This window comes from Cololabis saira, chromosome 10, assembly GCF_033807715.1.
Source record: "Cololabis saira isolate AMF1-May2022 chromosome 10, fColSai1.1, whole genome shotgun sequence".
NCBI classification, from domain to species: domain Eukaryota; kingdom Metazoa; phylum Chordata; class Actinopteri; order Beloniformes; family Belonidae; genus Cololabis; species Cololabis saira.
In genome coordinates this window covers 29,724,534-29,749,015 of record NC_084596.1, presented here as the reverse complement: position 1 = coordinate 29,749,015, position 24,482 = coordinate 29,724,534, and the positions used below count along the sequence as shown (strand labels likewise).

The following is a 24,482-nucleotide window of genomic DNA, read 5'->3' as shown; positions in this document are numbered from 1 at the left end:
CACCGTGCATTCACATCTATGCCACCCAATTATGATTACAATGGGAAAACAGTTCCAAAATGAAAACTTGTTTAGATACTTACAATTTATTTACTCTCATATGAAAATTATAATTTTTTATCTTTTCTTTGCTAGATGATGAACTACATGCTCACTTCCTAAGAGATAACAAGCGTGAGAGCGTCAGCTGGGGTGAAAAGTGTGAATCTGGCATCTTATCCTTCAGAGCGCTTGGAAAACCACAATCAAAGGTAAATAATCTGTGCCAGAAATGGCAAAGTTAGAGGTCAGATTGGGGCTATAACACAAAAAAAGAAGTTTGGGATGTGGAAAATGTAAAGCTAGCATGCCTCTGTACGTGGTGGAGACTAACCGCTCTTTTGACTTATGCAGAGCTGTGGGTGGCTGGCAGGGAAAAATAAAATTAAAAAAATATTTTAATGCAGTCATTTTTCCTTCTTTTTTTGACAGATGATGATCTTTAGTTGTAATGTTGTCTCAGCTTTTTGTACCTGATACAAGTTATAAAAAAGAAATAAGACACATTCACTTTTTCTCTTAAAAGACTTGTACAGGTTGAAGTGTTTTTGAAGTAAAAGTGAGTATGAATCATAAATGTAAAAATAGGTGCAGATCAATAAGCGTCAGTAAATGACAAGGACATACATTAAATATATAATATATCGAGATATGGGAACCTCACCCTTTATCATCAAGGATGGGGGGGTTTTATGTTCAGTAAAGCATTTCGTTTAGACTTCACAATTGTCATTTGTTGTTTTATTTCATGTCTTAACCTTTAGAAAAGTAATGACAATGCCAGCATTTCCTTTACGCACAAAAGGTAATAAAGGACATAACCCACAACACTCTCTATGGTATAATTGATAGATAAATAAATGAAAAAAAGATTGAGTGAATAAATAAAAACACTTTAATGTTTTCAGGAAGTTTGGAGAAAGTCAAATAGCTACTCAACCCCAGTCCTAAGTAAAATGAAGTGTGAGGATTTGCACTACAAATATGTTATGTTCAAGCAGTCCGTACACATGGAAGACGATTATATATTATATTTATAACGTTGTGTAGGACACTGCAGTTGGAACGAAAAGCTACACTGCAATTGCAAGCTGATATAAGGACAAATGTTTTTATTCATGATGTCTGTAAACAAATATGAATTTGTCTTTTTTTCTATATATTGACGAAGGTGAACTATTTTCTAAACATGTATGCAGTAGCCTACACTGCTTATGCCGATTAGAAAACGTTGTGGTGAAAAATTCTATTTTTTATTGCCATATGCCGACGGCAAACAGCACTGTAAAATACATCACGTACAGAATATTTTAAAAAGAGACAGATTTTAAAGGCAATGCCAAATAAAAGTTATCGGACCCTGATTATATCTGTTTGTTCTGCTTTTGCAAATACAGAGCATCACATGTTTGTCCCTGCTGTTGCCATGCCAGCAGCTACCTATTACAACGTCACAAATGTCCGACTGAGGCCTTCCTTATTGTAGGGCTATTGTCACTCTTTGTTGTAACTTCATCACTCCTGACCATGCAGCAGAAAGGCATGCAGAATACCATTAACAATCAGAAATCCAAGACGGAATGTTTGCTATTCTTTTGTCAGACTCCAACATACATCAGGGACATAAATATTGTATGACACCAACATTAGAAAAATAATAGAAAAGATAACAAATGAAAAGCAAAAAGAGATCCTGTCAGTCACATGTTATTGCATTTAGTCCATTGAAACTAATTGTTTGACAGCTACACTCAATACAGATTTTTTTGTAATTCATGTGACAGGTTGTTTTTTTTTTCAATTAATTATTATTGATAGTAAACTCACTATTGTTTTTAGAAACATATTATTTATTATCTGTGGGAAACAAAAGCAAATTCTATAAAACTATAACAAGTTCAATGATTAAAATACATAAATGGAAAAAAAGCCCCACACATTTGCATTCGAAGGGCACATCTAAAATGTCACCTAAAGAAAGAAAACAACACTTGGGTAATACCATGAGTCACTGGTGATATTTCCCCTACGGTGATAACATCATTTGAACTTTGATTAATGTCCATGTTATAATCTTGAGCTGTATGCTGTATTTTCAGACCAACAAATTTGTAGAAAATGTTGATGCATGTCTGTGAGCAAAAGTGTTACAAACTAATAAGGTACATTCATTTTTACAGAATGTAATCCATAGTGTTTGGGAGTTGTTTGTCTCAATAGGCTGTAGTAATCAAAAGTAATGAACCTATTATGAGCAGGACCTCTGAGGGCCCAGCGTGGCATTAAGAGTGTGGCACATAAAAGGTTTATTAAAGGAAATTAAGGTCCATCACTGCCACACCTGCTCCCCTATTATAAATGTATGACAGGTCAGTGCCTTCAATCACAACAGCAAACGAGAGAGAGGAGTCATGTTTCCCATTACCAGGGAAAAGTAACAGCATATCCTATGACTCACAGATTTCACTGGCCTGTGACCACTATACGCCACCATCAGCCTAGAATAATTATGTTTAATAGGTTTTATTTGGGATCCACAAGCAACAGCCGGCCAGAGTGGATGGATTTTTGCAACTATTTTTGTCAAAACACACACAATGAGGTGCCGGCTGTACTTAAATGTCATTATTTGGTGTCATTAGGTTTCTAAAACCCTTAAAAACTTTTTCTTTTTTTCTTTTTCCTGTAATATTATGTTTGCATATTACCAGTGTTTTAGAAGCTCTTTGTGATTTTTTTTTTCACAGAGATTTTAAGGCTCAATGGTCCTAGCTTAACGGCCAAAAAAAACAACAATAATCTATAAAGTGTTGAAGCCTTTTCCCGTTTCACAGTAGCAGATTAAATGTGTCCGTCACCAGCTAAGCTGTATATTCAATACTTTACTTACAGATGGATTCTGAGGGTGAGGAGCAAATCTTGAATGCATGCAACGGTAGCACAGGTGAGTGCTAATTTCATTTTTAGTTTGCTTTTACCCACACACATCTGCACTCACACGCACGTGCACAAGCATTGCACTCATCACCACGGGTTAGGGGTACCAGTTCAACAATCCAACTTTAGAAACGTCAATTTTATGTATTATCTTACCATTCTGAAGAGCACTGCACTGCTTTTTCATTATTCAGAGGGGAATAAATTCATTAAATGGAAAACAGTAGCTTAAATTAGTTAAGGAGTGTGCATATATTGTGTGATTGAAAACCTCTAAACTGAAAATGTCATTATGCAAGTGTTCAGGGCCTCTGAGGCCTTCGTGCTCACGCTGGAGCTATTACCACATCTGGGCAAATTCATAAAAAAGTGTTTATTATTGGTTGTGCTTCATGCGAGTATAGTGACAGAACTTGTGAATGAGATTCATGGAGACCTCTGGGAAAATTGATTTACCCTTTCAGTTCATGTTGCCAATGCTGTCAAAAGATGAGCTACTCTTGCTTTACCGCAGAATGAGCACACTGAATGAGAAGCTTTTGCTCCATTCAAATCACTGAAGAGTCCACTTCTAGACTCTCCTGCTGATGATGCTATTGTAAAATCTGTGGTTAAAGATTGGTATTGACTCATGTAATATTATTCCTCTGAAACTATCCACAAAACAAATATTTATTGGAAACGTAAAAAAAAAACAAAAAAACAAATAAACATTTAAACTATTCCAGAATATATTGACGTATGCTATGCTACTGTGATGGAAATGTAAAAACAACTTTTTATTTCTTATGTTTTGGTCTTCATTTCACAGGTTTGGCAGACTGCATCACTGAGACACACAGGTAAAATGTTATTATGTGAACACGCTTTATTGATTTTTTTTCCCTGGTCTCACATGTGAATCATAAATAGCAATTTAAAGTCATAACATACAACAAAAAAAAAGTCTTACATTTTTGACCTTTAATCGGAGCAACTATGGGCCTCTATTGACCCCGCTTCCCTTTTTTTGTCCAGCCCATATGGGTCCATGGCGAGGAAGAGGAGTGCTCAGGAAGGGGTGCAGGGCGCCCCTGTCAATAAGAGGAAGTCCCTGCTGATGAAGCCCCGCCACTACAGCCCCAGTGAGGCATGTGAAGAGGAGAGCGAGGACCTGGCACCGCCACAGGACAAAGAAGAGCTGAGGAACATTGACACTCCAGCAGGTAAACAGATGTCCTGTTGTTTTGTCTGTTTTGATGAACAATTGACGCTGAATTTTAAAATCCCATCTGTTGCATTCATATTTCCCTCTCTCTGCCATCAGCCAGCAGCCGCAGTCATTGTGCAGTGGAAGTGAAAGACTACACTGCTGGATCCGTATTAGTTGTGTCTCACGTCCACAAATTGAAGTTTTGACAGCTGATCTGCCATGATATTTTTGGCGTGGCTTTACCCCCTCTTGATGAGGCCAGATTTCAGACCCCTCATCTGTCCTTTTATAATAGCCAGTCCAAACCCATTGAATCCATACAATGAAAAACTGAATAGAGGCGTGCACCAGTTCACTTTGATTTAAATTAAACTTCCCTCAGTCTTTTATATAGAATGTTATTCAAGTTGCCTTTTGTGGATAAACAAATTAGTTTTCTTTATTGCTTTGCTGATGTGACATTTTAGAGGTTTTTTTTTTATAATTTATTTATTTGACTAAATTTTACTTGCATGAACACTTCATAAAAAGTAGTTTGAAATTTTTTATTTTCAATTATGGCAAGGTCCTTTACAAAGGCAAACATGTTTTCTTTTTTTCCTAATAAAGTGAATTTTGTGCATTTTGCCAACAATGCTCGTAGCGCACACGTGCATGCTCGCCCACTATAATCTGCGCTGATTTGGTATATTTTTAACGATGTAACTTAGCAACAAACATAATTGTGCCTTTCAAAAGCTTTTGTTAGGCCCTCTAACACAGTCTAATACATAATTAGGCATAATGTCCACAGCTCATTATAGTACACATGTGTGTAGTTAAATGGACCCGGAGAGTAGCTCACCGAATTGTGTGGATTCTTTGGAAATTGAATTTATTTGTTTCCTGGGTTCATATTACATTACAATTATCAAAGTAATTTAATGCAAAACATCCTTTTTTTTCTTTTCTTTGTGTAATTTTTTAAAAATGTGTTAGTAATCCTGTATTGAAGATATCTTATCATCTTCAAGTTTTAGCAGTGAATTAAAAAAAATATTTCCGCTATGTCAAACAAACATGCGTATTGATAAACATAATCAAAACACATTTTGCTGTTATTGTGAGACTTGGGGGAGCTTTTTTTTTGTTGTTAATAAAGACAAAAACTGGAAAAGTGAACTAGAGACAGTAAGATTTTTGCATTGGAAAGCTGGTCAAATCTGCATTTTAACAAAAAAAAAAAAAAGGGGGGGGGATAAGCCTCTTGTTTGGGTGAGCGTTCAGCTCCAGCCAACTGCAGCCCTGCTGCAGAGTGCTGGTAATGGCTATTCTGGAGTACAAACTGTTCACCTGTTCCAACACACAAACCACCGGTGGGATCCAAGTTCTTTTCCTCCCCCTCTTTCCTTTTTGCACCGTGTGTGTGTGTGTGTGTGTGTGTGTGTGTGTGTGTGTGTGTGTGTGTGTGTGTGTGTGTGTGTGTGTGTGTGTGTGTGTGTGTGTGCTTGTCTGACTATATGTACAGGAGTCCCTCTGGATGAAGAACAAAAACCCTTGTTGCTGGCCATATAAATGTAAATATGTATAACTGGCTCAGTCAACTGGCTTTCCTCTAAAATAATAATACTAGCACAATAATAAATTAATGAACAAAAAAAAACATTTTATTTTTTTATTTGTTTGGTTTCTCAGCAGACAATGATGAAAATGCATCTGAAATCGGACATGTCAAACTCCCTTAGCATAAAATCCGGCATTTTCAAAAATAGTTTTGTTTTATGTAAACCACATAATGCCTGTAATTTTAAAACCCACTGGAAGGGATTACGTTTTTCCATTTTGCTTCCATTAATAAGTCGCAGCTCTCTGGTATAATGCCTCCATCGTCCTCTGCACTGTGATCTGATTTTTCACAATCCATATATCTATCTATTTATCTATTTATCTATCTGTCTGTCTATCGTCTCAATCTGCTGAATCCTACTTTTGGTTTTGACTCTAATGTCTGGCTACATAAGTGGATATAGACATCCAGTTCAGCTTAGTGAAAGTAAAAAGAAAAAAAAGTCTTCACAGTCCAAAGAGCTTTAACAGAGCATAAGTTTGAATGGTTTTTGAGGATCAAGACAGATTTTGTTGAATCAATCCAGATGATAGCTTTCCATTGTTAATCACTGACCATGATTTAATATGATCAGTGGTGTTAATAAAGTGTTGTTTCGGACCGATTTTGAGGGATAACTCTAACCCTCTTTTTTCCCTACAATCTTCTGGCTTTCTGTACATACAACAAGGATTTATTCTAAAACACGGAGGCCATGAGGTCCGTTCAAATTGAATTATTAAGAGCACTTAGCAAAATAAGCTGGAGAAAAGCGATTATTGAAAATGGCTGTCACATTTAAGAAAGATAGATACAGATTTTTATTAATCTGCAGTAATAGTATCTCATGTGATATTTTATCACATCCGCAAAGATTTAAAAATGGCAAGAGTTGTTCATAAAACCATAATATGTCTTATTAGAGTAAAAGCCTCCCTGTGTAATTGGTTCCAACTAAATAATCTAATTTCAATATTTGTGTCATGGGCTTTTTTACGCTCAAATAATATTAGATGAGATAAACTTGATATTAAAAACTTCAACAAGATTCGTAAAAAAGGAGAGGGAAAGGGATTTAAAAATGTCCAGCGCGGACTTTAAATGGAACATTGTGCACAGAAAGCGCCCGGATCCGCTGCTTCCCTCTGGCTGCACATAAATCAGACACAGATTAGACTAATATCAGTTCAAACACTTCAACATAAGAAGAAAGACTTGCTCTAATTTTAACTTCCAGTCAAATAATAGCTTTATCCTTTTTATTTTCATTATAGATTTTAACTTAAACGACCCTTAATTGTCAGTTTTAAAGGTGCTAAGAACCAGAAAATCTATAAACTGTAGATGGTTTATAAGAGTCAAATTGAATTAATCCAAATAATTGCATTTTTTTGTAAAATTAGCTCATATTCACTAAAAAGGTAATTTACTTCTGTGTGCTGTGACTTTACCTGCTCAGACAAATGTTGTTTAGACAGTTATCTAACTTAAGAGTATATGGCTGCTTTCTCCTAAATCAGGTTATGTTGCAAACTGCAACATGTTCCAGAGATTTCTCTCTTTTATTTCTTTGTTTGTGGTTTTTCTCCATTCATGTTTACAGGAATCGTCCTCAATTGTTTTTGGTTGTCATCTCTGCAAACAACAATTATGTGTTTTGAAATCAGGTTTTGTCAGATAACAACATGTCCCAGCTCAGATTTCTCTTAAAAATACGCATGACTAATACAAAAAAAAAGAAGATCAAACAGATGTTTTGTGCCGACTTCTGTAAATCTGTCCAATATCTTGTCTGTACTGGATTGTTGCTCCAAATGAAGACAAAGATAAAGTGTAAAGTAATTGTGTTCTTCATGTCTAGATTTCATGTCGAACTACCAGAAGGGAGATTTACATATGTACTCTGAACAAATCTGCATTGCTTGGAAATCTTGCAACCTTATGACTGTTGATGATTATCTCTGTTACAGCATGTATTCACGTAAATCCTTTAGATTATACAAAAACATGTTTTTTTGGGTGTTTTTTTCCCCCAAGATATTCATAGAAGGGTAACACAGTTTTTAAGACCTTAAAAGGATTTTCAGATTATCAAAGACGAACAGTTCTTGTCATTTGTGACTAAAGGGTAAAAACAGAACAAGTTTAGCATGCTGAGACTTGAGATCACACAATAATGAGTGCTGTTTTGTTGTTGTAGATGAAAACTTTCAAGCAGTCAATGGAGCGGAAAACCTACACGACTGCCCTGATGCTGCTGCAGCGAAGTCCAGTGGCTCCCTCGGATGGTCCGAAGTCAAGTCTGATGGCTTTCCACAGTGTGAGCAGGACACATCCAAACCTCTGATGGTGGAGGGTGATGAGACGATTTTCAATACGGAAGAAGATGACCAAAGTCAAGACAGGATGAGCAGCTCATCATCACCTCTAAGTCCGTATGGAGACATGAGGGAAGCCGAGTGGGAGCCCCTGTCCCTGTCCACCAAGGGCAACAGCTCAAACTGCAGTCCATCCAGAGCCTCCGAAAACTTTTCAGGCAGGAGCAACCATGTGAAAGAAGAACCGCTTGCAGAACTAGGTGGTCCAATGGGTAGAGCAAGCATTTTTCAAACAGAAGCTTTAAGATACAGGCTCCTTCGTGCAGAGGAAGACAGCGAGGGGGAGGCGGAGGTGGATAGGCCGCCTCGGCTAGAGGGCTGGGCTCTGGGCCTCCACGAGAGAGGCCTCCACATGAGTCGAGAGAGAGTGAACTTCAGCCTGTTGGAGCAGGCCATTGCTTTGCAGACAGAGCAGAGACAGGTCCTGCACCATGCCTACAGAGAGATGGACCGTTTCCTCATGGAGCAGATGACCAGCGAGAGAAGAGCCCACAGGATGATGGATATGGACACCAGACTCGCCTACAATGGAGGCAAAGGTATTAGTATAAAGGAAATTACACAGGATCTGTTGGTCAAAAGTGAAACACGCTGAAGAATGAAAAACAAGCTTTACAATTGTTTCTTTGTTTGATAGACCACTTGCGATTTGGAAAATTGGGTGTTAAAAAAAAAACACAAAAAAAACCCTGAAAGGAATAAAAGAAGCATATGCAGGGGAGCGGAGGAATCAGAGGACAGAAATCCTCTTAAGGACTAAAACATTTTGGCAACAAGTGAAATAATAAATAACCAGTCTAAAATAAAGAAGAACATTTTTTTTTTTCTGATGGAATTGGTGCTACTCAGAATATTGGATTTTGATAGGAATCAACTGGATATTTAACCATGACCATAAGTCTTAAATCCCCCTAAAGTACCTCTCATGTTTCCCTCTGATTCTTCAAATGACTGCAGCTAAATATATAATCCTAGATGTAATCTTTCGATGGATGGGCATTAAGATGTGAATGTTCTCTGTTAAACTACAGCCTTAACTAAAATGACAGATTAATAGATGCACGTCAGGGGGAAAAAACTGTCTGGCTTTGCATGATATTTCAGCCTGTCGGCATATGTACAGTTTACATTTAAGGCAGTACAGCAGCTTTCACTTCTTCATTTACACATTTAAAGCAAAAGCAAAGAAAAAAAAAGAGAGACAGAGAGAGAGAGAGAGAGAGAGAAATAACAGTACTGTTTTATTTATGTGAAATCTTTTGTTGTTGTGTCTACAGATTCACCACGCACAGATAAAAAGGATGTAAAGTGTCCAACTCCTGGCTGTGATGGCACTGGTCATGTGACGGGCCTGTACCCACATCATAGGAGTTTGTCTGGGTGTCCCCACAAAGTCCGAGTTCCCCCAGAGAGTAAGTGGCAGAAACAGCTCTACAGCTCAGTGGATGATTTATACTCACAAAAACTGCCAATTTTACAATTTACAATCAGCCACAGTAATTGAAATCCTCTTAGCAGGAGTCCAAAGACAAGAAAGGCATGCTTATTTATTTAGTTCAATTCAAAGATGTGCAAGAAACTTTTCAAATAAACTTAAAGGATTTTTTCCTCTTTCTTTTCCCCATAATGTGTTGTAATGTTTGAATATTGAATTTTTTTTTCTATAACATTGGCGATTGTTAAGTCATTTCAATATAACTCAACAAACATTCAACATTAAACAGTTATGTTACAAAAGGAACAGAAAAAGTAATTAACTTTTTCAAAAAACCACATGCTCTTAGACTGGAGGCAGTATTTGCAAATCAAAGGGCTTGCAAACGCAGTATTCAAAAATAAATAGACAACTCCAGCAAACTAATTGGAGGATATGTGCAGAGAAGAAGTTTCTAAGGATACAGAGCGGACCTTTAACAGCGCATTTGTTTTTGAAGAATATAATCAGCTGTCTGGTTTTGCTCCTCTTTGCACTAAGCTATTTGCTTCACAGCCACATTATAGCATTCCTCACAATGAGAACGTTGTTTGCCTTTTTCTCCTGTCTTGTCCTGATCTTTCCTCTATAAGCTCTCATGTACCAGTTATTGAAGTATGCATTTAATGAATAAAAATGGGGGCTGTGTTTTGGGACGTTTCCTTCATTGCTTATTCAAGCTCAAGTCACATGTTCTTTGTCATCTCCTCAGTTCTGGCCATGCATGAGAATGTCCTCAAGTGTCCTACACCTGGGTGCACAGGAAGAGGCCATGTCAATAGCAACCGTAGCACCCATCGGAGGTACGTGCAGATTAAGACATTGGAAAACCTGCAATCTGTTACAGTATTAGGCTGATGTGCTTGATTTCTTCTCTTACCAGTCTCTCAGGCTGCCCCATTGCTGCTGCAGTGAAAGTCTCCAAACCTCAGGACGAGAGCCTGAAGTCTAGACAAACACCTGAGCGCTCACCGAGGTATGACGCCGCACAAAGTTATGAATTTTTACTGGCGTCAGTGTGCAAACATGGGAAAATAATTACACTTTGGTTAGCAGACTCAAGTTCTACACACGCAGCTGAGGTTACACAAAAACAGTGACGAAAAACTATTATTACTGAGAAGACTGTGGAATATTTTTTATTCAGTCATTCCAGTTGAATACGGTCTAATTTGAGCTTTCCAAGCAGACATAATCAATGGCTGCTGGTCTTGTGAGTTCCTCTCTATTAGAGATGATAAAAGAGCAGAACTCTTTGTTCCCTTTGGATATATCTTGGGCAGGATGCCCACTCCTACTATATTAATTAGTCTGGCAACCTGGCTATGGATCTCCAGCACACATCAGATCTCAGACTCATATGTGTACAAAAGCACTGGCATCCTTCAATGGCTAAACACAGTGTCTACGTTTCCTGCTTCATATTAACTTTTGTAGGACCTTTCTCACAAGTTCTCACACAATTCCTTCACACAATAAATCATTTTCATCCCTTTGCTTCCTCGTAGGGCCATCGGCCTGATAAAGAAGTTTGAAATGAACCAGCTGAACTACAGGCTCTCTCATCCGGTAGCAGCTTTGCAAACGAGCATCACAAAGGATTTTGACAAGTACAGCAGAATTCGCTTTGATTATGCCAGCTTTGATGCACAGGTCTTCGGCAAACAGTCACTGCTGGGGACCAACCCGGATCAGGAAATGCCCCACTACCCTGACTGTAAGTTTCATACATTTTGATGGTTAATGATGAATTATATTAAGCTTAATTTTTATTTATATATTCTGCAGATGTATACTATATATATTTAAGTACTGCCCTCAGCTTTTTTGCTTTTCTGTCCACCTTTACGTCTGGATTGAACACCTGGTGTATTTGTGTTTTAGCACCTCAGCAGTATCCTGGCTTCCTTGGCGCTCCAGGTGGCTGCCTGCCCGCCTCTGGTCAGCACAGCCCGCCAAGTCAGTTCAAAAAAGAAGACGATCATCAGGCCACAGCAGCGACAGCCGCCATCCTAAACCTCTCCACTCGCTACCGGAAGAACATGGAAGCCGTCGCCGGCCGACCCTTGGCAACCCCAACAAAGGTAATCAAATTAGATCTCTTGCAAAAGTATTAAATGCGCTCATTTTAAAGGAACTCTGATTTGTCTATAAAAAGAGACAACATCAAAAGCTGGGAATTGGCAAAGAGCTCTCCGCACTGTGGTGGCAAGAAAACAAGGAGGTCTCCACTCCATACACCTTTAATGTACATAAATGGAAATTATCACATCAAAAAGAAGAAATAAAATCAGCCTGCCTTCTCTAATTACAACTACGCACCCCGTTCCTTTTTTTCCTTGTAAAACATAGGCATTGTATTTTGTTTTGACATCAGCTGGCATGTAAAAACCTTGAACTGCTGTTCTGAAAATGCATCTTGCCCGCTACAGATGGCAGAGGATATTTTGCTTAGTTATATGATCCAGCATAGGCTGTGTGTCTACACCAGATCGTCTTCAAAAGCATTCTAGCGGATTAAGCCAATCAGCTCAAGGAGTTAACATATCAAAAGTTTAATTCACACAAAATCCAAACTCTTTGTATAAATATGTGCAGATCCAAAAACTCTTTTGTTGTCATTATGTTCCACATGACATTGTGTTTTACTTTGTCCCAACTTACTCACTCCCTGATTAATATTGATCACATTCTGTGGGTTACATACGTGCACACTGTACTGTAGATGATTCAAGGTTTCCACACCTACACAGCACAGATCCTTGTCTCCCAGCTTGTTGAGCTGAGAATGTGGCCCTGTACCAGGTACCAGCCCACTGAATGAATAAAACAGTGTTAGCAAGTTAATCATCTGTTCTCGTTTGCAGCTTAGTTGTCTTGGATAGACGTACAAAAATTAAGAACAGCTTTCGTGTCTGAAAAAAGAGCCCATATTTAGAGTGTTATATCGTCGGGTGCTTTAACTCATATGCATATGCATGTACATTAGGCTTCGAAATATCCTGCATAGATTTAACCAAAAAGTTGGCCCTTAAAGCATGAAAACAAGCTTATTTCACAAACTGGGGGGCTTAGATTGCATTGTGAATTAATAAGTAATTTTTAAAAAAAAAAGGGGAAAGAAAAGCTATATCCAGAATATTTGTTTTTGGCTGTTGCTGCCATTAACTCAGGAAAAAAAAACAAGTCTTGCTCATCCTTCAATTTTACACTGATGTCAATTTCATTAGGTTACACATCATCATCAAATCACTGGATAATTAAAGTGGACAGCCTCATCCGATGTTCATGAAAATGATCCCTTTAATTAATTGAAATGCCCCCTTTTGTTTGAAAAGAAGAAAAAAAAAGACAAGAAAAGAAAAGTATGTAGAGGATTTAATGAAACCTATGGACTGAATAATTGCTCTCATTTAAGGAGAGGGATTTCAGGACCTAACGAGGTACAACTTTTAATGCCCCCAAACAGTCATAAGTCATCACGCTATTGCATTTCAGCACAGAAACGACAAACACATCTGTCAGCACGGAAACTTATGCCACATTAAGCTTTTTTAATTTTTTGCTTTAATAATGATGACCCCCCCCATCCCCCACCCTACCCACCCACCTCCGAATCAACCAGCACCTCCCACTCCCCACCCCACCCACCCCCACCCCCAGCTGCCATCTTGGTTCTGTGTCCTAGAAAACAGATGACACAGCTGTCACTGAAAAAAAAAACTACACACCAGTGATTTTTTTTTTTTTTTCAGCAGAATTAATGCTGGCTTACTTTGGTACCTTGTCTGTTGTGAGATAACCACTGAACGCATTATTTAAATACATTGTTTGTTTGCTTTGCGTTTCAAGTCCCTTTTCATGTATAAGTAGAAGTGTTGTTGGTTTCAAGTTTTTGCATATCACAACTGTCATATTAATAAAGCATGTTACTGTCTTATTTACATTCCTGTCAGTGTAATTAGAAAGTACTTTCTATTTTTATCCATGTTTTAGCATTTTAACACTATTGCTTGCAACACTATTATTCTCCTCTACAGCGTGTTCCATGTGTGGACTGATAAATGATGACGGTTTCAATTTTTTCTTGTCTGTAGGATATGCTCATAGAGGTGGATGAAAATGGCACGCTAGACTTGAGCATGAAAAAGTGCAAGGAGAACGGAAAAGCCCCGGCCAAGTCACTTCCAGAGGACCCGCTGTCTCCCCCAGAGTCGGCTGCGGCCAAAGGCGGGAGCGTGCTCATCAGCCCCGCCTTCTACCAGCCGCTGTGTGAGAGGGACAGCTGGGACAGCACCATCCCTGTCAACTTCAGCAAAGCACACGTTTTGCAGGACAAAGAGGTAATTGATAAAAAAAAAAAAACACCGAAACAGCAAAGGACACCATAATGGAGAAATACAAGGGGTGTCGTTTGAAACTCTTGGGGGCAAATGAAGCACAACTAACGTGTCACAAAAAGATGGCATTCTCTTCATATTCCCTCACATTTAGACCAGAGGTATAGGAAGATTGTAGTTTCCCTTGTTTTATTTATTCTGTTATCTGTAACTTTGATATATTTAGTAAAACTAATTAAATGTTCAGCTAAAACTGTCATCTCTGTCCTTTTTTTTCTACTCACTGGAAAAATTACCACTCTTGCGTAATAATCTTTTATTCATTTGGCCATTTATGTCGTTAAAGTGATTTTCAATTGCTTTGTAAATAAGACTTTTCAAATACTGGTCCCTTTCTCTTGAAAATAAATGTTGTCTTTACTTAAACATTTTAAAAGGTAGGTACAGCACACATAGCTTTCTTTATGTTCATTCAACATCCTCTGCACTTATCTAGACTCCATGAAATGTGTCTTTTAGAACTTATTTCCGAATATTATGAGCTGTTATGACAGTTGAACAGCCTTTTTTTAAGGGACCTTGTAAAGTAAAATGTATTTTTCTGTATATATATATTTTAAATAATTTGTAACGTTTTAGTGAAATGGAATAACTTGAATGTTTTGTAAAAGCCTTCTCATTGCTCACAGGAATTTAAAAAAGTACAATAAATTTGCTTCTTTACTTATTTGACTATGAGTAAATCATTTTGGCTTGGAAACTGTCATGGTCGGGACATTTACACTTTAAGAGTGTAAAACATGAGATCCCCTCGTCATGTTGCTAAAACCCGAGAAATAATGACCTGTATGTTAACTAAGAACGTGCTTATAAGAACATTTATGGTCACTTTTTCAAGAATAATCAGCAGCTCAAGTCAGATTTGATAATCCGTAAAATTATGAATGAAATTGTGCCTGTTTGATGTTCTTTCAGAACTTTCTGCGCTGTTAGGACGAGTGCCACACTGAGGCTCAGCCCTTCAAATGCATCTTAATTTGGGTTCTTAAGATTTCCCTTGTTTCACAGGTGGAATTTGACTTGTATTAGATACAAGTTATCACACTAACGTGCTTTCAAATGATAAAACAAACTAAATCTGGTGACTGCACAATCTCATCGGTAAAAAAAGAAAAAAAAAACACTTTGTGGATTAAGTATGACTTTAAATGGATTTACATGAGTATGAGTATCCTTACGTATAATCTCTTTGCCTTGCACTCTAACCCAAGCAAATGTTTTAAGAGTATTATGCAGGGATTTCATTAATTATTCACTTTTAGGTCATTGAAGAGTGAGTTTTGTCATTTAGGTCAGTTAAGGCCATGTTGTTATTTTGTCTTTCTCAGCAGGAGGATTATGATCAGGCCTCCTTGGAGGACCAGCACTATCAAGGAGACGGCAGCATGTTAAGCCCCAAAGCCAAGCTGCTACTACGAGATTCAAAGAAAGAGCTTTTGAGGTATGTGGGTTTCATCAGCCAAACATCTTGCAGCATCTTTATTCAGTCAAATATGTGTAATCTGATCTTCGATTTTAGTTGCCAGATGGTCAGTGTTAATCATGAAAAGTGTAACTCCAGACCGTAAAGCAGATTGATTTAAGTGGGTCAAAGGACACAAGTGAAAGTCGCAGTGTTACATATGATTGTGACTGGTATGTCTGCAGGTTCATATGGAGAAGATTTGTATCTATTTGAAAGTGAGTTTTCTCCCTGTATGTCCCGTACAAGCTTAACACAACTCTTGACTTTTGTAGTTAGAGTGCATGCTCTGCTGGGTCTCCTCGCAAGAGAAGTAGGATCCTCTAGTTTCTGCAGCACAGCAACCCCCTCAGATTACCTCAGAGATCTTATTAAACCAAATGTTCAGCAATATATTTCTACTAAACTTCCCACTGTACTAACACTTGTTTCTCTTTAATGCCCATGAAAAGGTTCAAAGTGTAAAAGAAAGATTCAGTTCAAGCTTGGCAAAGGCTGTGGGAAGTGGAGTAATCTGCGTATTAAATGCTTTGTGTTCCCATGCAGCTGTCCGACCCCAGGCTGTGACGGGAGCGGCCATGTGACGGGGAATTATGCATCACATCGGAGGTAGTGTAATTAATTACACTCTCATTAACACCAGCTCTAAGACATACAGACAAGGGAAGCAGTGCTTATTGTTTAATTATGTTTATTGTTGCATCTGAAAACTTGTCAATCTGTAGCTTATAGAGTTTTCATATCACATTACACTTCTTTTTTTTTTTTTTGAATGCGCTGACACAAGGAGGAAGCAGAATTGTGTTTCAGGCAATTTTGTATTAATATGTGCTGTGACAATGTATTATGATTATTTAATTCAGCTGTGATCAAAGAGTGAATTAAAATGACTCTTAGCTCTTTATCCTCTCCAGTGTGTCTGGATGTCCCCTGGCTGACAAAACACTCAAATCACTGATGGCAGCCAACTCTCAGGAACTAAAGTATGTGTTTGGAAAACTGTTATTGTTGCAACACAGTTTTTTTTTTTTAGATTTGCACCAGGCAGATTCTTCCTTCAACTCCAGTTGTCTCTCCTTCTCCTCTCCCGTCTGTTCCTTCCTTCCGTTCCTACCACACATTATGCAATATTTCTATGTACTTACCATGAAGTTGTTTTGCTATTTGTTCTACTTTCATGCATATTAGCATGAATCCACTTCTCTGGTTGCAAGCGTTTTCTGAAAAAAAACAACAACTAAACACCTGTTTGTGTCCGTCTCTCAACCTGCAGGTGCCCAACACCTGGTTGTGATGGATCTGGACATGTGACTGGAAACTATGCTTCGCACAGAAGGTAACGGAGGAAAAGCAGCAGAACTGAGCATGAAGTGCATTTGTCAGATGCACGGCATCCAAGCAGATGGTGGAAATGTCACTCTATACTCCAAACATGCTGTACTTTTTGTTTTCATGGTTTTAAAGATTCTTTTGGATCTATCTATCTATCTATCTATCTATCTATCTATCTATCTATCTATCTATCTATCTATCTATCTATCTATCTATCTATCTATCTATCTATCTATCTATCTATCTATTCTGAATTATGAATGTACCTCGTCAGTTGATTTCCTTCTCGTAATCTCGCCGTCTCCAACCATTTTCAGCTTGTCAGGATGTCCACGTGCCAGAAAAGGAGGTTTGAAGCTGACACCAAACAAGGATGACAAAGATGAGCAGGAGCTTAAGTAAGAGATTGTTTGTCCTCATCCTGCTGTCATTTTTTTTTCATTATTATTTTTAGTTTAAAAATAAAACAATAAAACAGAGTGAAACTGCCTCATGCTTTTGTGCATTATACCTGGAGGCCATTAAGTTAAACAAAGAAAAATAATACTTCTCTTGTGCTGACATTAGTGAATTATTTTCTAAAGGATTAGCAGCATGTTTTTGCAGGGTTTTTCCGGGGTTTTTGTGTCGGTCCTATTTTCTGAATGGAATATCTGGCTCATCACTCTTCGCTGAGTGCTTTCTTTGTAATTATAGTATATTAAGAAACTGTTGAATTTCCGATGGAATTGCACTCATTTGCATTAATCACTGTTGTCTGTGAAAGTGTTATTGGAAAAAAATAATAATAATGTAATTGATTTGCAGTTTAAATCCAAAGTCAGATATATGAGCCTTTGTTTACTTATACATCTGGACTCTGAATTTTTTTTTCTTTTTAATTACTAATGCAAGGCCACGAGCTTAGGAATTAGACTGGAGTAGATCTCATACACATTAAGAGAGAAAGGGAGAGAAGGGGGAGGGTTGCAAATGTCCCTAGATTATTGTAAATAGTGGGCCATATGGTATGCCTCTATTGTCTGGTTGCCTTGCATCAAGCTACCTACCTGTGGTAGATGTAAGTAATGGGACTGGTGTTGTTTTGTCCTCTAAGTGCTGCTGTGTTGTTGAGTAACAAAATGCTGAAACAGGCTTTTTGCGGCAGCATGTGTGCCATTTGTATCATCTCAGGCGACCTTTCACCTTTATCAATAAGGGAACGTGTTTGCCACCTCCAAATTACATTCTTTCGCATGAGGGGAAACATGACAATTATCTGTAATTCATGTCACTCCATTACTGACCTGCAGAAAACAGGCCTGAAAATGCAACTGACAAACTCTTAATGATATTCGGCATGAGTTGTGCTTACATTTTCAAGCACAAATATCACTCACCCCCAAACGTACCGTATGCACTGAACAAAGCCACATGCTCGTGCTAACTGAAGTTTCAGTGGATTAGTAACTTAAAGTTAATGTGATTATTTGAGTCCAAGGATAGTTTGGGCGACTTTATTTTTAATCAGCATTTGGATGGATTAATCAACTTAATGGTTAACAAATCTTCCAGTGTAGTTATTGAAAGAGCTTTTTTTTTTTTTTTTTTTGTAGTTGAAATGTTTATGCAGTTCAGTGATTTTGTACTGTCGCAGCACAAAGATTTTCCTAAATGCAAGCTAGTTAGAATTTTCAGTGGCATTTGCAGCTTTTCAGTGTGTGCAACTCTTTGTCTGCGTCCCTGGTAGGTGTCCAGTAATTGGATGTGACGGACAGGGCCACATATCTGGAAAATACACATCCCACCGCAGTGCAGGCAGTTGTCCACTCGCTGCCAAAAGACAGAAGGAGTCGTCCATCAACGGGCTGCCCTTTGCCTGGAAGTCCAATAAACAGGAACTGCCCCATTGTCCCTTGCCTGGCTGCAACGGCCTTGGACATGCCAATAATGTGTTTGCCACTCACAGAAGGTGAGGTCGCCTGTCCTCCATTTTATCTTGAAACAATACCATTCGGTCAACACGTTGCATTCTTACTGTACAATGACACCTTGCCATCCATTCACAATCTCTCTGTTGAGGCTAGAATTTGGAGGCATGATAATATTTTCTCAACTAAAACTGACATTTATGGTCTGCTCAACTAGCTTGTCGGGTTGCCCGCTGAATGCACAGAGCATCAAGAAAAAGCACTCAGAGGAGGAGATGATGACTATCAAATTGAAAGCCAGCAGTGGTAAGCAACTCTGACTTTTTAACATCTGGATGTATGACGCAACATGATGTCTGAGATGATTTCCTCTCGAGCAGGTGTTGAAAACAAAGACGATATTCAACATTTGGATCACGAAATCAAGGAACTGAATGATTCCAACATGAAAATAGAAGCAGACATGATGCAACTCCAAACCCAGGTAAGTATTTACTCCAACAAGCTCGTTTCACAAACAAAGGCTTGAGTTTGTGGCTGGCGTAATTTGATGAGCTTCCTCTCATTTTGTACCCGAAAGCAGATCTCGTCAATGGAATGTAACCTGAAGACAATTGAGGAGGAAAACAAGATGATCGAACAGCACAATGACAGCCTTCTGAAGGAGCTCGCTCGCCTTAGCCAAGCTCTCATTAACAGTCTAACAGACATTCAGCTGCCTCAAATGGTACAGTAAGCCTTGACCACAGACCACACCACAACTCATTATGTCAAACCTGTCCTGAAAGAAATCTCATTTCCTTCAAATTGTCATTTCTCTTGTGCTGTTTTCGCTAATGGTCAAACATGTTTTTGTTGCAGGGCCCCATCAGTGAGCACAATTTTGAAGCCTATGTGAACACATTAACTGATATGTACAACAACTCGGAGCATGAATACTCTCCGGAGTGCAAGGCCCTCTTGGATAATATAAAACAGGCTATTAAGGGCATCCATGTTTAAGCTTTAGAGCTACCAAGAGGTTTCTTTGACTTGGAATAATGGCACTAGATAGCTCTATTTTACTGAAGAGTGCTGGCTTGGCTGCATGTATAAGACGAGGCTTTTGAAAATGCAGTTGGCATTTCTCGGTAAACACACTGCACTGAGAAAATAACCAGCCAGATTTGTAATGCTTTTACTGTTTCTGCATTCACTCGATATGTTTATCCTGGTGAGATTTTTTACCCCCTCTTGCACTTAATTATTTTGTATGGTTTGCCTGATTTTAATCTGTATGTGTTCATGTCATTCTTATATTATTGCTATTTATTATTATATTTGTTCATCAGTGTATTTATTTTATCAATTTTTATTTATTTCTTGAATTGTAAATGCTTAATATTTGAGAAATCTGTTTGACTTTCTGCACATTGAAAATTTACACAGAAGCACATTCCAGTTTCATGGCATACTTTCGCCATCTAGTGGTGAAAACCTACTCTATTATCACTATTATTATTTGATCATAGGCTGGATCCCTCGTCAAAGCAAAAACTTACCAAAACTTCAAAACATTGATATTTTTTAAGCATTGCTTTTGCGTTCTTTATTGGAAAATGAATGTATGGTAAGACAAAGTGAGATAAAAAATAATAATGATAATAATAATAATAATAACACGCGATGCAAATGTACTGTAGTTTTTTCTACTGAACCAGTAACTGAATGCACCCAGGAGGTGACACTGAGCGAGGATGCGACATCATTCGGTGGACTGAATGTCAAATTCTGCTTTGCATAATGTGCCACAACAAGAGTGCAACAAACATCACAAATTCACTTTGTCAAGATGTCTTTTTCTTTTCTTGAAATAAAAAAAAATATAGATATTAAACTGCCTTCTGTGCACACACTTTGGAGTGTGCCTATAGTATGTGCCTAAATGTACATGAATCCATAAAAATATACAAGTACTATGTTTTGTGGTAGGACAGTATTATATGGATGTTGTCGAATTTATTTATACAGTACAATTATTTTCATAGGAAGACACGTTCCTGATGACTGTTTGAATACCGTTGTTTTAGTAGCTGTAATCTCAGAGTCAGACTTTCAAAATATCATGACTGATTGAAAGTCTGGTGTGTATTTTCATTTTTTGCTAGCATGGAGAGGGGACAAAAGAAAAAAAAATCTACGGTACTCCCTATTTATCTACAACTTTTTACAGGCCTTAACATTTCAACCAATCTTAAACTTTAAAAACTCTTTGGACAGATCTGACGTTGTTTCAAAACAGCCTTGACAACATGCAGTTCAGTTTCAATTGCTAAACAATAATAAAAACAAAAAGGACAAAAAAATATAACGCAACACAGACAAACAATAGTTAATGGCTAATGAGTTGTCACTTGCACTTTTGTATTGAAATAATCTTTTGTTATTGCTTCAATATTCTCCCCTCTCGGCTTCAACAAAAACAAAGGAAATGGGACACTGAGTCCTTTTTTAATACCATAAATCTAAATCTCTCGATTTTACATCAAAGTAATCAACAGGTAAAAATATTCAGCTCATTTCACCAAAAACATTTTTCTTCTCAGCAAAATCGAGTAGATATGTAGCCTGGGATATTTTTTAAAAGAAATCAGTGTATCGAGGAGCCAAATTACAGAAAAACGAGACCATATTTTATTCAAATACTCCATGTTTTAAAGAATTTTAATGTTTTAAAAGCGGAATCACACTCTTTAAATCTAACAATCTTTTATTTATTTTGTTTTATTCCTATACCACACATTGTTTGCTCAGGAAGTTTTGTGAATAATATTTATTTTTTTCCCTATTAGTATTTGATGTTTTGTAATGTGAAATGCTTTTTTTGTGGAACGATATTAGTATGATATGAAATTGTACTGTATTTCCTTTTTCTTTTACATTAAAATGTAATGCTTTTTTTTCAGTTGAGGTAGTTTGTAAATTGAATTTTCCTTTTACTTTTACTATTTCATAATAAACAGATATGCGCTGTGTTGTACAGTTTGTGTATGGTAGTAATAAACTTTTCAAATGGTCGTGTTGTTTTTCAAAGCTTTGGAGGTCACCGTCAGTGATTGTGCCATTGAGCGGACAGCTTTAGCTGTTACGGTACATTGGCGCCACCCAGTGGCGGGTCTTGCACATTACATTTAAAACAGCGGGGACTAGGCCTTTGGATAAATATACCCAGGATATACAGTAGAGGAAAAAACAGCTTTCAACACTTTTTCAGTGTGGTGAGAGGGGAACAGGTCACAGCCGCCAATGCAATGTATGAAACATGGAAAATAAACATTTGAGCAACTTTTCCTTCTGACAATGACTTAGTTGGTGAAAGAAAAGTTGATCCCCAAAGGCTCACAGTTAAGACAAAGTCAAGATACTTTTTCCTGCAACCTTATTAATGAGATTAGTTTAATCTTAATGACTCACTATTTCTGGACATCTTAGTGGAGAAAGGTATAAAAATATGTCCGGAGTAAAGTTTTAGCATAACATAACAAAGGTTTAATTACCTTGCTGGGACAATGACTTGTTCACAGCTTTGGTTAGAAAAGGCCAGGTGACATTAAGCAGTGATGCCCTCCCCCTTAAACAACTTAACATCTATAAATCAGGTGAAGTCCCTAAGAGATTTGCTCAGCATATCTGGGTCACTTTGCCCTGTGGAAACAGGTTTTGTGTGTTGATGAGATTTAAATTGTTCTTTTTTTCTGACACAACGAGCAAAGGCATGTTTGGGGGGAAATAAAAACTAAGAGAGGTTGCAGAATTTTCATGAAAGGAAAACTGATCAAGATTTAGTCTTCCCTTGCAGCAATGGTACACAGGAGTCGTTGCATAAATCAAGGGTTAGATTTAGTTAAATACCAGTGAATTTTGGATGCAGACGGAGTCACTCAAAATGTGAAAGATAATAAGAGGATTGCTGTTACATCATTATAGTATTCACACCCCAAAATCCAGAATGGACTACTCCATGAAGAACAAATCAAATAACATCTTGAAAGACAGCTTACGAGACAGTCTATGAATGAATAAAAAGGCCCACAGAGAAATACTGAATGACTGAAAGAACAGTTTTTACAAACACCAAGACTAGAAAGTATCATCTATTAAATATTTAACCTTATGCACTAAAATCAGGTAATCTTTTACTCTCTGGGCAGTCGCTTGCCCTCCTGCTGGAATGTCACCAGGTCGATACCCAGCTCTTTCATCTGCAAAGGTCTCCTTGAGCAGGACACTGAACCCCACAATGCCCCCAATGCCCCATCCACTAAGGGGTCACAAGTCAGAGTTCTCCTAGTACTGGTCCCATGTACGTAAAGGATGAATGTTATGTCTGACGTAAAAGCGTATGACAAATTAATATGCAGAACTCAATAATCAACTGTGGCAACCTCTAAAAGGTAAAAGCTGACTGAAATTCCTTTTAAGCAAGAGTAATGAAAGATAAAATAACTGTAGCTAATGACTACATCCTTCAATCAACAAAAACAATAACAATAATAGGAATAAATTGTCATTCAGTATATACAGGTAGTCAGCTTACTTCAATTCTTGGGTACATTCATAGATTTAGGCCTGAAAAACTGTAATGTACCAATTCCAGATGGTGCTCACGATAGTTCCTCAAATATTTGAATCGCGCAATTTCAGTTTCTTCACCAGTCTCCTTAGGTAATTTGTTTGCTTAATGCAACTCAGTAATTTCACCCTTCTGAAACTAAATAACATATTTTCAATGACCACAGGATGGGTCTTCTGACAGGATCGAGAAGCTACTGTACACACTCCGTTGGTTAAGAAATTGTTACGAGCTGAAGTATATGAATCACTGTAGGAGTTTACCAGTGGAAGCTTCTTATGTATTTTTTCAGTTAAGCAAATACGTGGCAGCTTTTTTTTGTAGGCCAGAGAGTATGTTTGGTCCGCCCTTTTATAAGAGTAAGTGTGTACAATGCTCCATTGTAAAAAGCTTGGATAATCAAAATAGAAATCAAAGTTCAATTTCGACTGGGAGAAACAACACAGGAAATATAAATTTGGCTGATATTCTGCGCAGCAGAAAGCCACTTCCTGTTATGCCAAAGAAGCTCAGTCTTGGCTTAATGACTACATATGCACTCTATAGTTAGTATGTCTAGACTATTTTGTCGTATTTACCAGAAGGGTGACCAAGGCAGGGCTTCAGCCCGGGTATGTTCTAAGAGTAGCACCCAATGTAGTTTAAAATGGTGAATTTGACACACCAGTTACAGTACTGGTGAAGGAACAACATTCATGTATCTCTCAGAAGGGATATTTGCACTGCGCTCATGAATATTCATGAGTCTCACAGCTCCCATACATGTCCTGCAACACTACAACATACTCTCTGTTACTCATGTGATACCATCACCCCTTTCTCGGCACCCTGCTACATGCTTTCTTGGCATCTTCAAAGAGACAATGCACTTCCTTCCCTCTGATCTTCTCATTGGTTCTCAATCAACATGTTCAAAGCAATGTTGGATCTGTAGTAGCCAACTTTTTTTTTTTGGCATGAAACCAAACTGCTGTTCACAAATACCCACTTCTGCCCCTACTCTTTATCTTAACTTCATTGTATATTCATCACCACTTCTAGGATTAAAAAAATCAGAAATGCTCCTCTAACCCCCTCTAAAGCTAGCCACAGTCTTTCATTGCAGGCCAGGGCGAGACATGTTGAGTTTATTAAGGGGTTAATCTTAATCTTAATCATTAG

General features: G+C 37.8%; 1 protein-coding gene across 5 annotated transcripts in view; it reads left to right on the top strand.

The window, feature by feature from the left end:
* Positions 1-21,538, top strand: part of st18 (ST18 C2H2C-type zinc finger transcription factor) — a 41,595-nt gene extending 20,057 nt beyond the window's left edge. For 2 of the 5 annotated variants that reach the window (XM_061732478.1, XM_061732480.1), the window contains 21 exons: positions 136-251; positions 2,932-2,983; positions 3,788-3,818; positions 3,994-4,181; positions 7,954-8,670; positions 9,409-9,543; positions 10,318-10,408; positions 10,489-10,581; positions 11,114-11,322; positions 11,490-11,689; positions 13,703-13,948; positions 15,334-15,446; positions 16,014-16,076; positions 16,382-16,450; positions 16,741-16,803; positions 17,117-17,197; positions 18,529-18,750; positions 18,927-19,015; positions 19,090-19,193; positions 19,290-19,436; positions 19,571-21,536. In XM_061732478.1, coding sequence (XP_061588462.1) covers positions 136-251; positions 2,932-2,983; positions 3,788-3,818; positions 3,994-4,181; positions 7,954-8,670; positions 9,409-9,543; positions 10,318-10,408; positions 10,489-10,581; positions 11,114-11,322; positions 11,490-11,689; positions 13,703-13,948; positions 15,334-15,446; positions 16,014-16,076; positions 16,382-16,450; positions 16,741-16,803; positions 17,117-17,197; positions 18,529-18,750; positions 18,927-19,015; positions 19,090-19,193; positions 19,290-19,436; positions 19,571-19,711 — 3,170 coding nt within the window. In that variant the 3' untranslated portion in view covers positions 19,712-21,536. Of the gene's footprint in view, positions 1-135; positions 252-2,931; positions 2,984-3,787; positions 3,819-3,993; positions 4,182-7,953; positions 8,671-9,408; positions 9,544-10,317; positions 10,409-10,488; positions 10,582-11,113; positions 11,323-11,489; positions 11,690-13,702; positions 13,949-15,333; positions 15,447-16,013; positions 16,077-16,381; positions 16,451-16,740; positions 16,804-17,116; positions 17,198-18,528; positions 18,751-18,926; positions 19,016-19,089; positions 19,194-19,289; positions 19,437-19,570 lie in introns of all 5 variants that reach the window. The other 3 variants (XM_061732477.1, XM_061732476.1, XM_061732479.1) reach the window with 3 other exon arrangements.
* Positions 21,539-24,482: the final 2,944 nt, after the last annotated feature.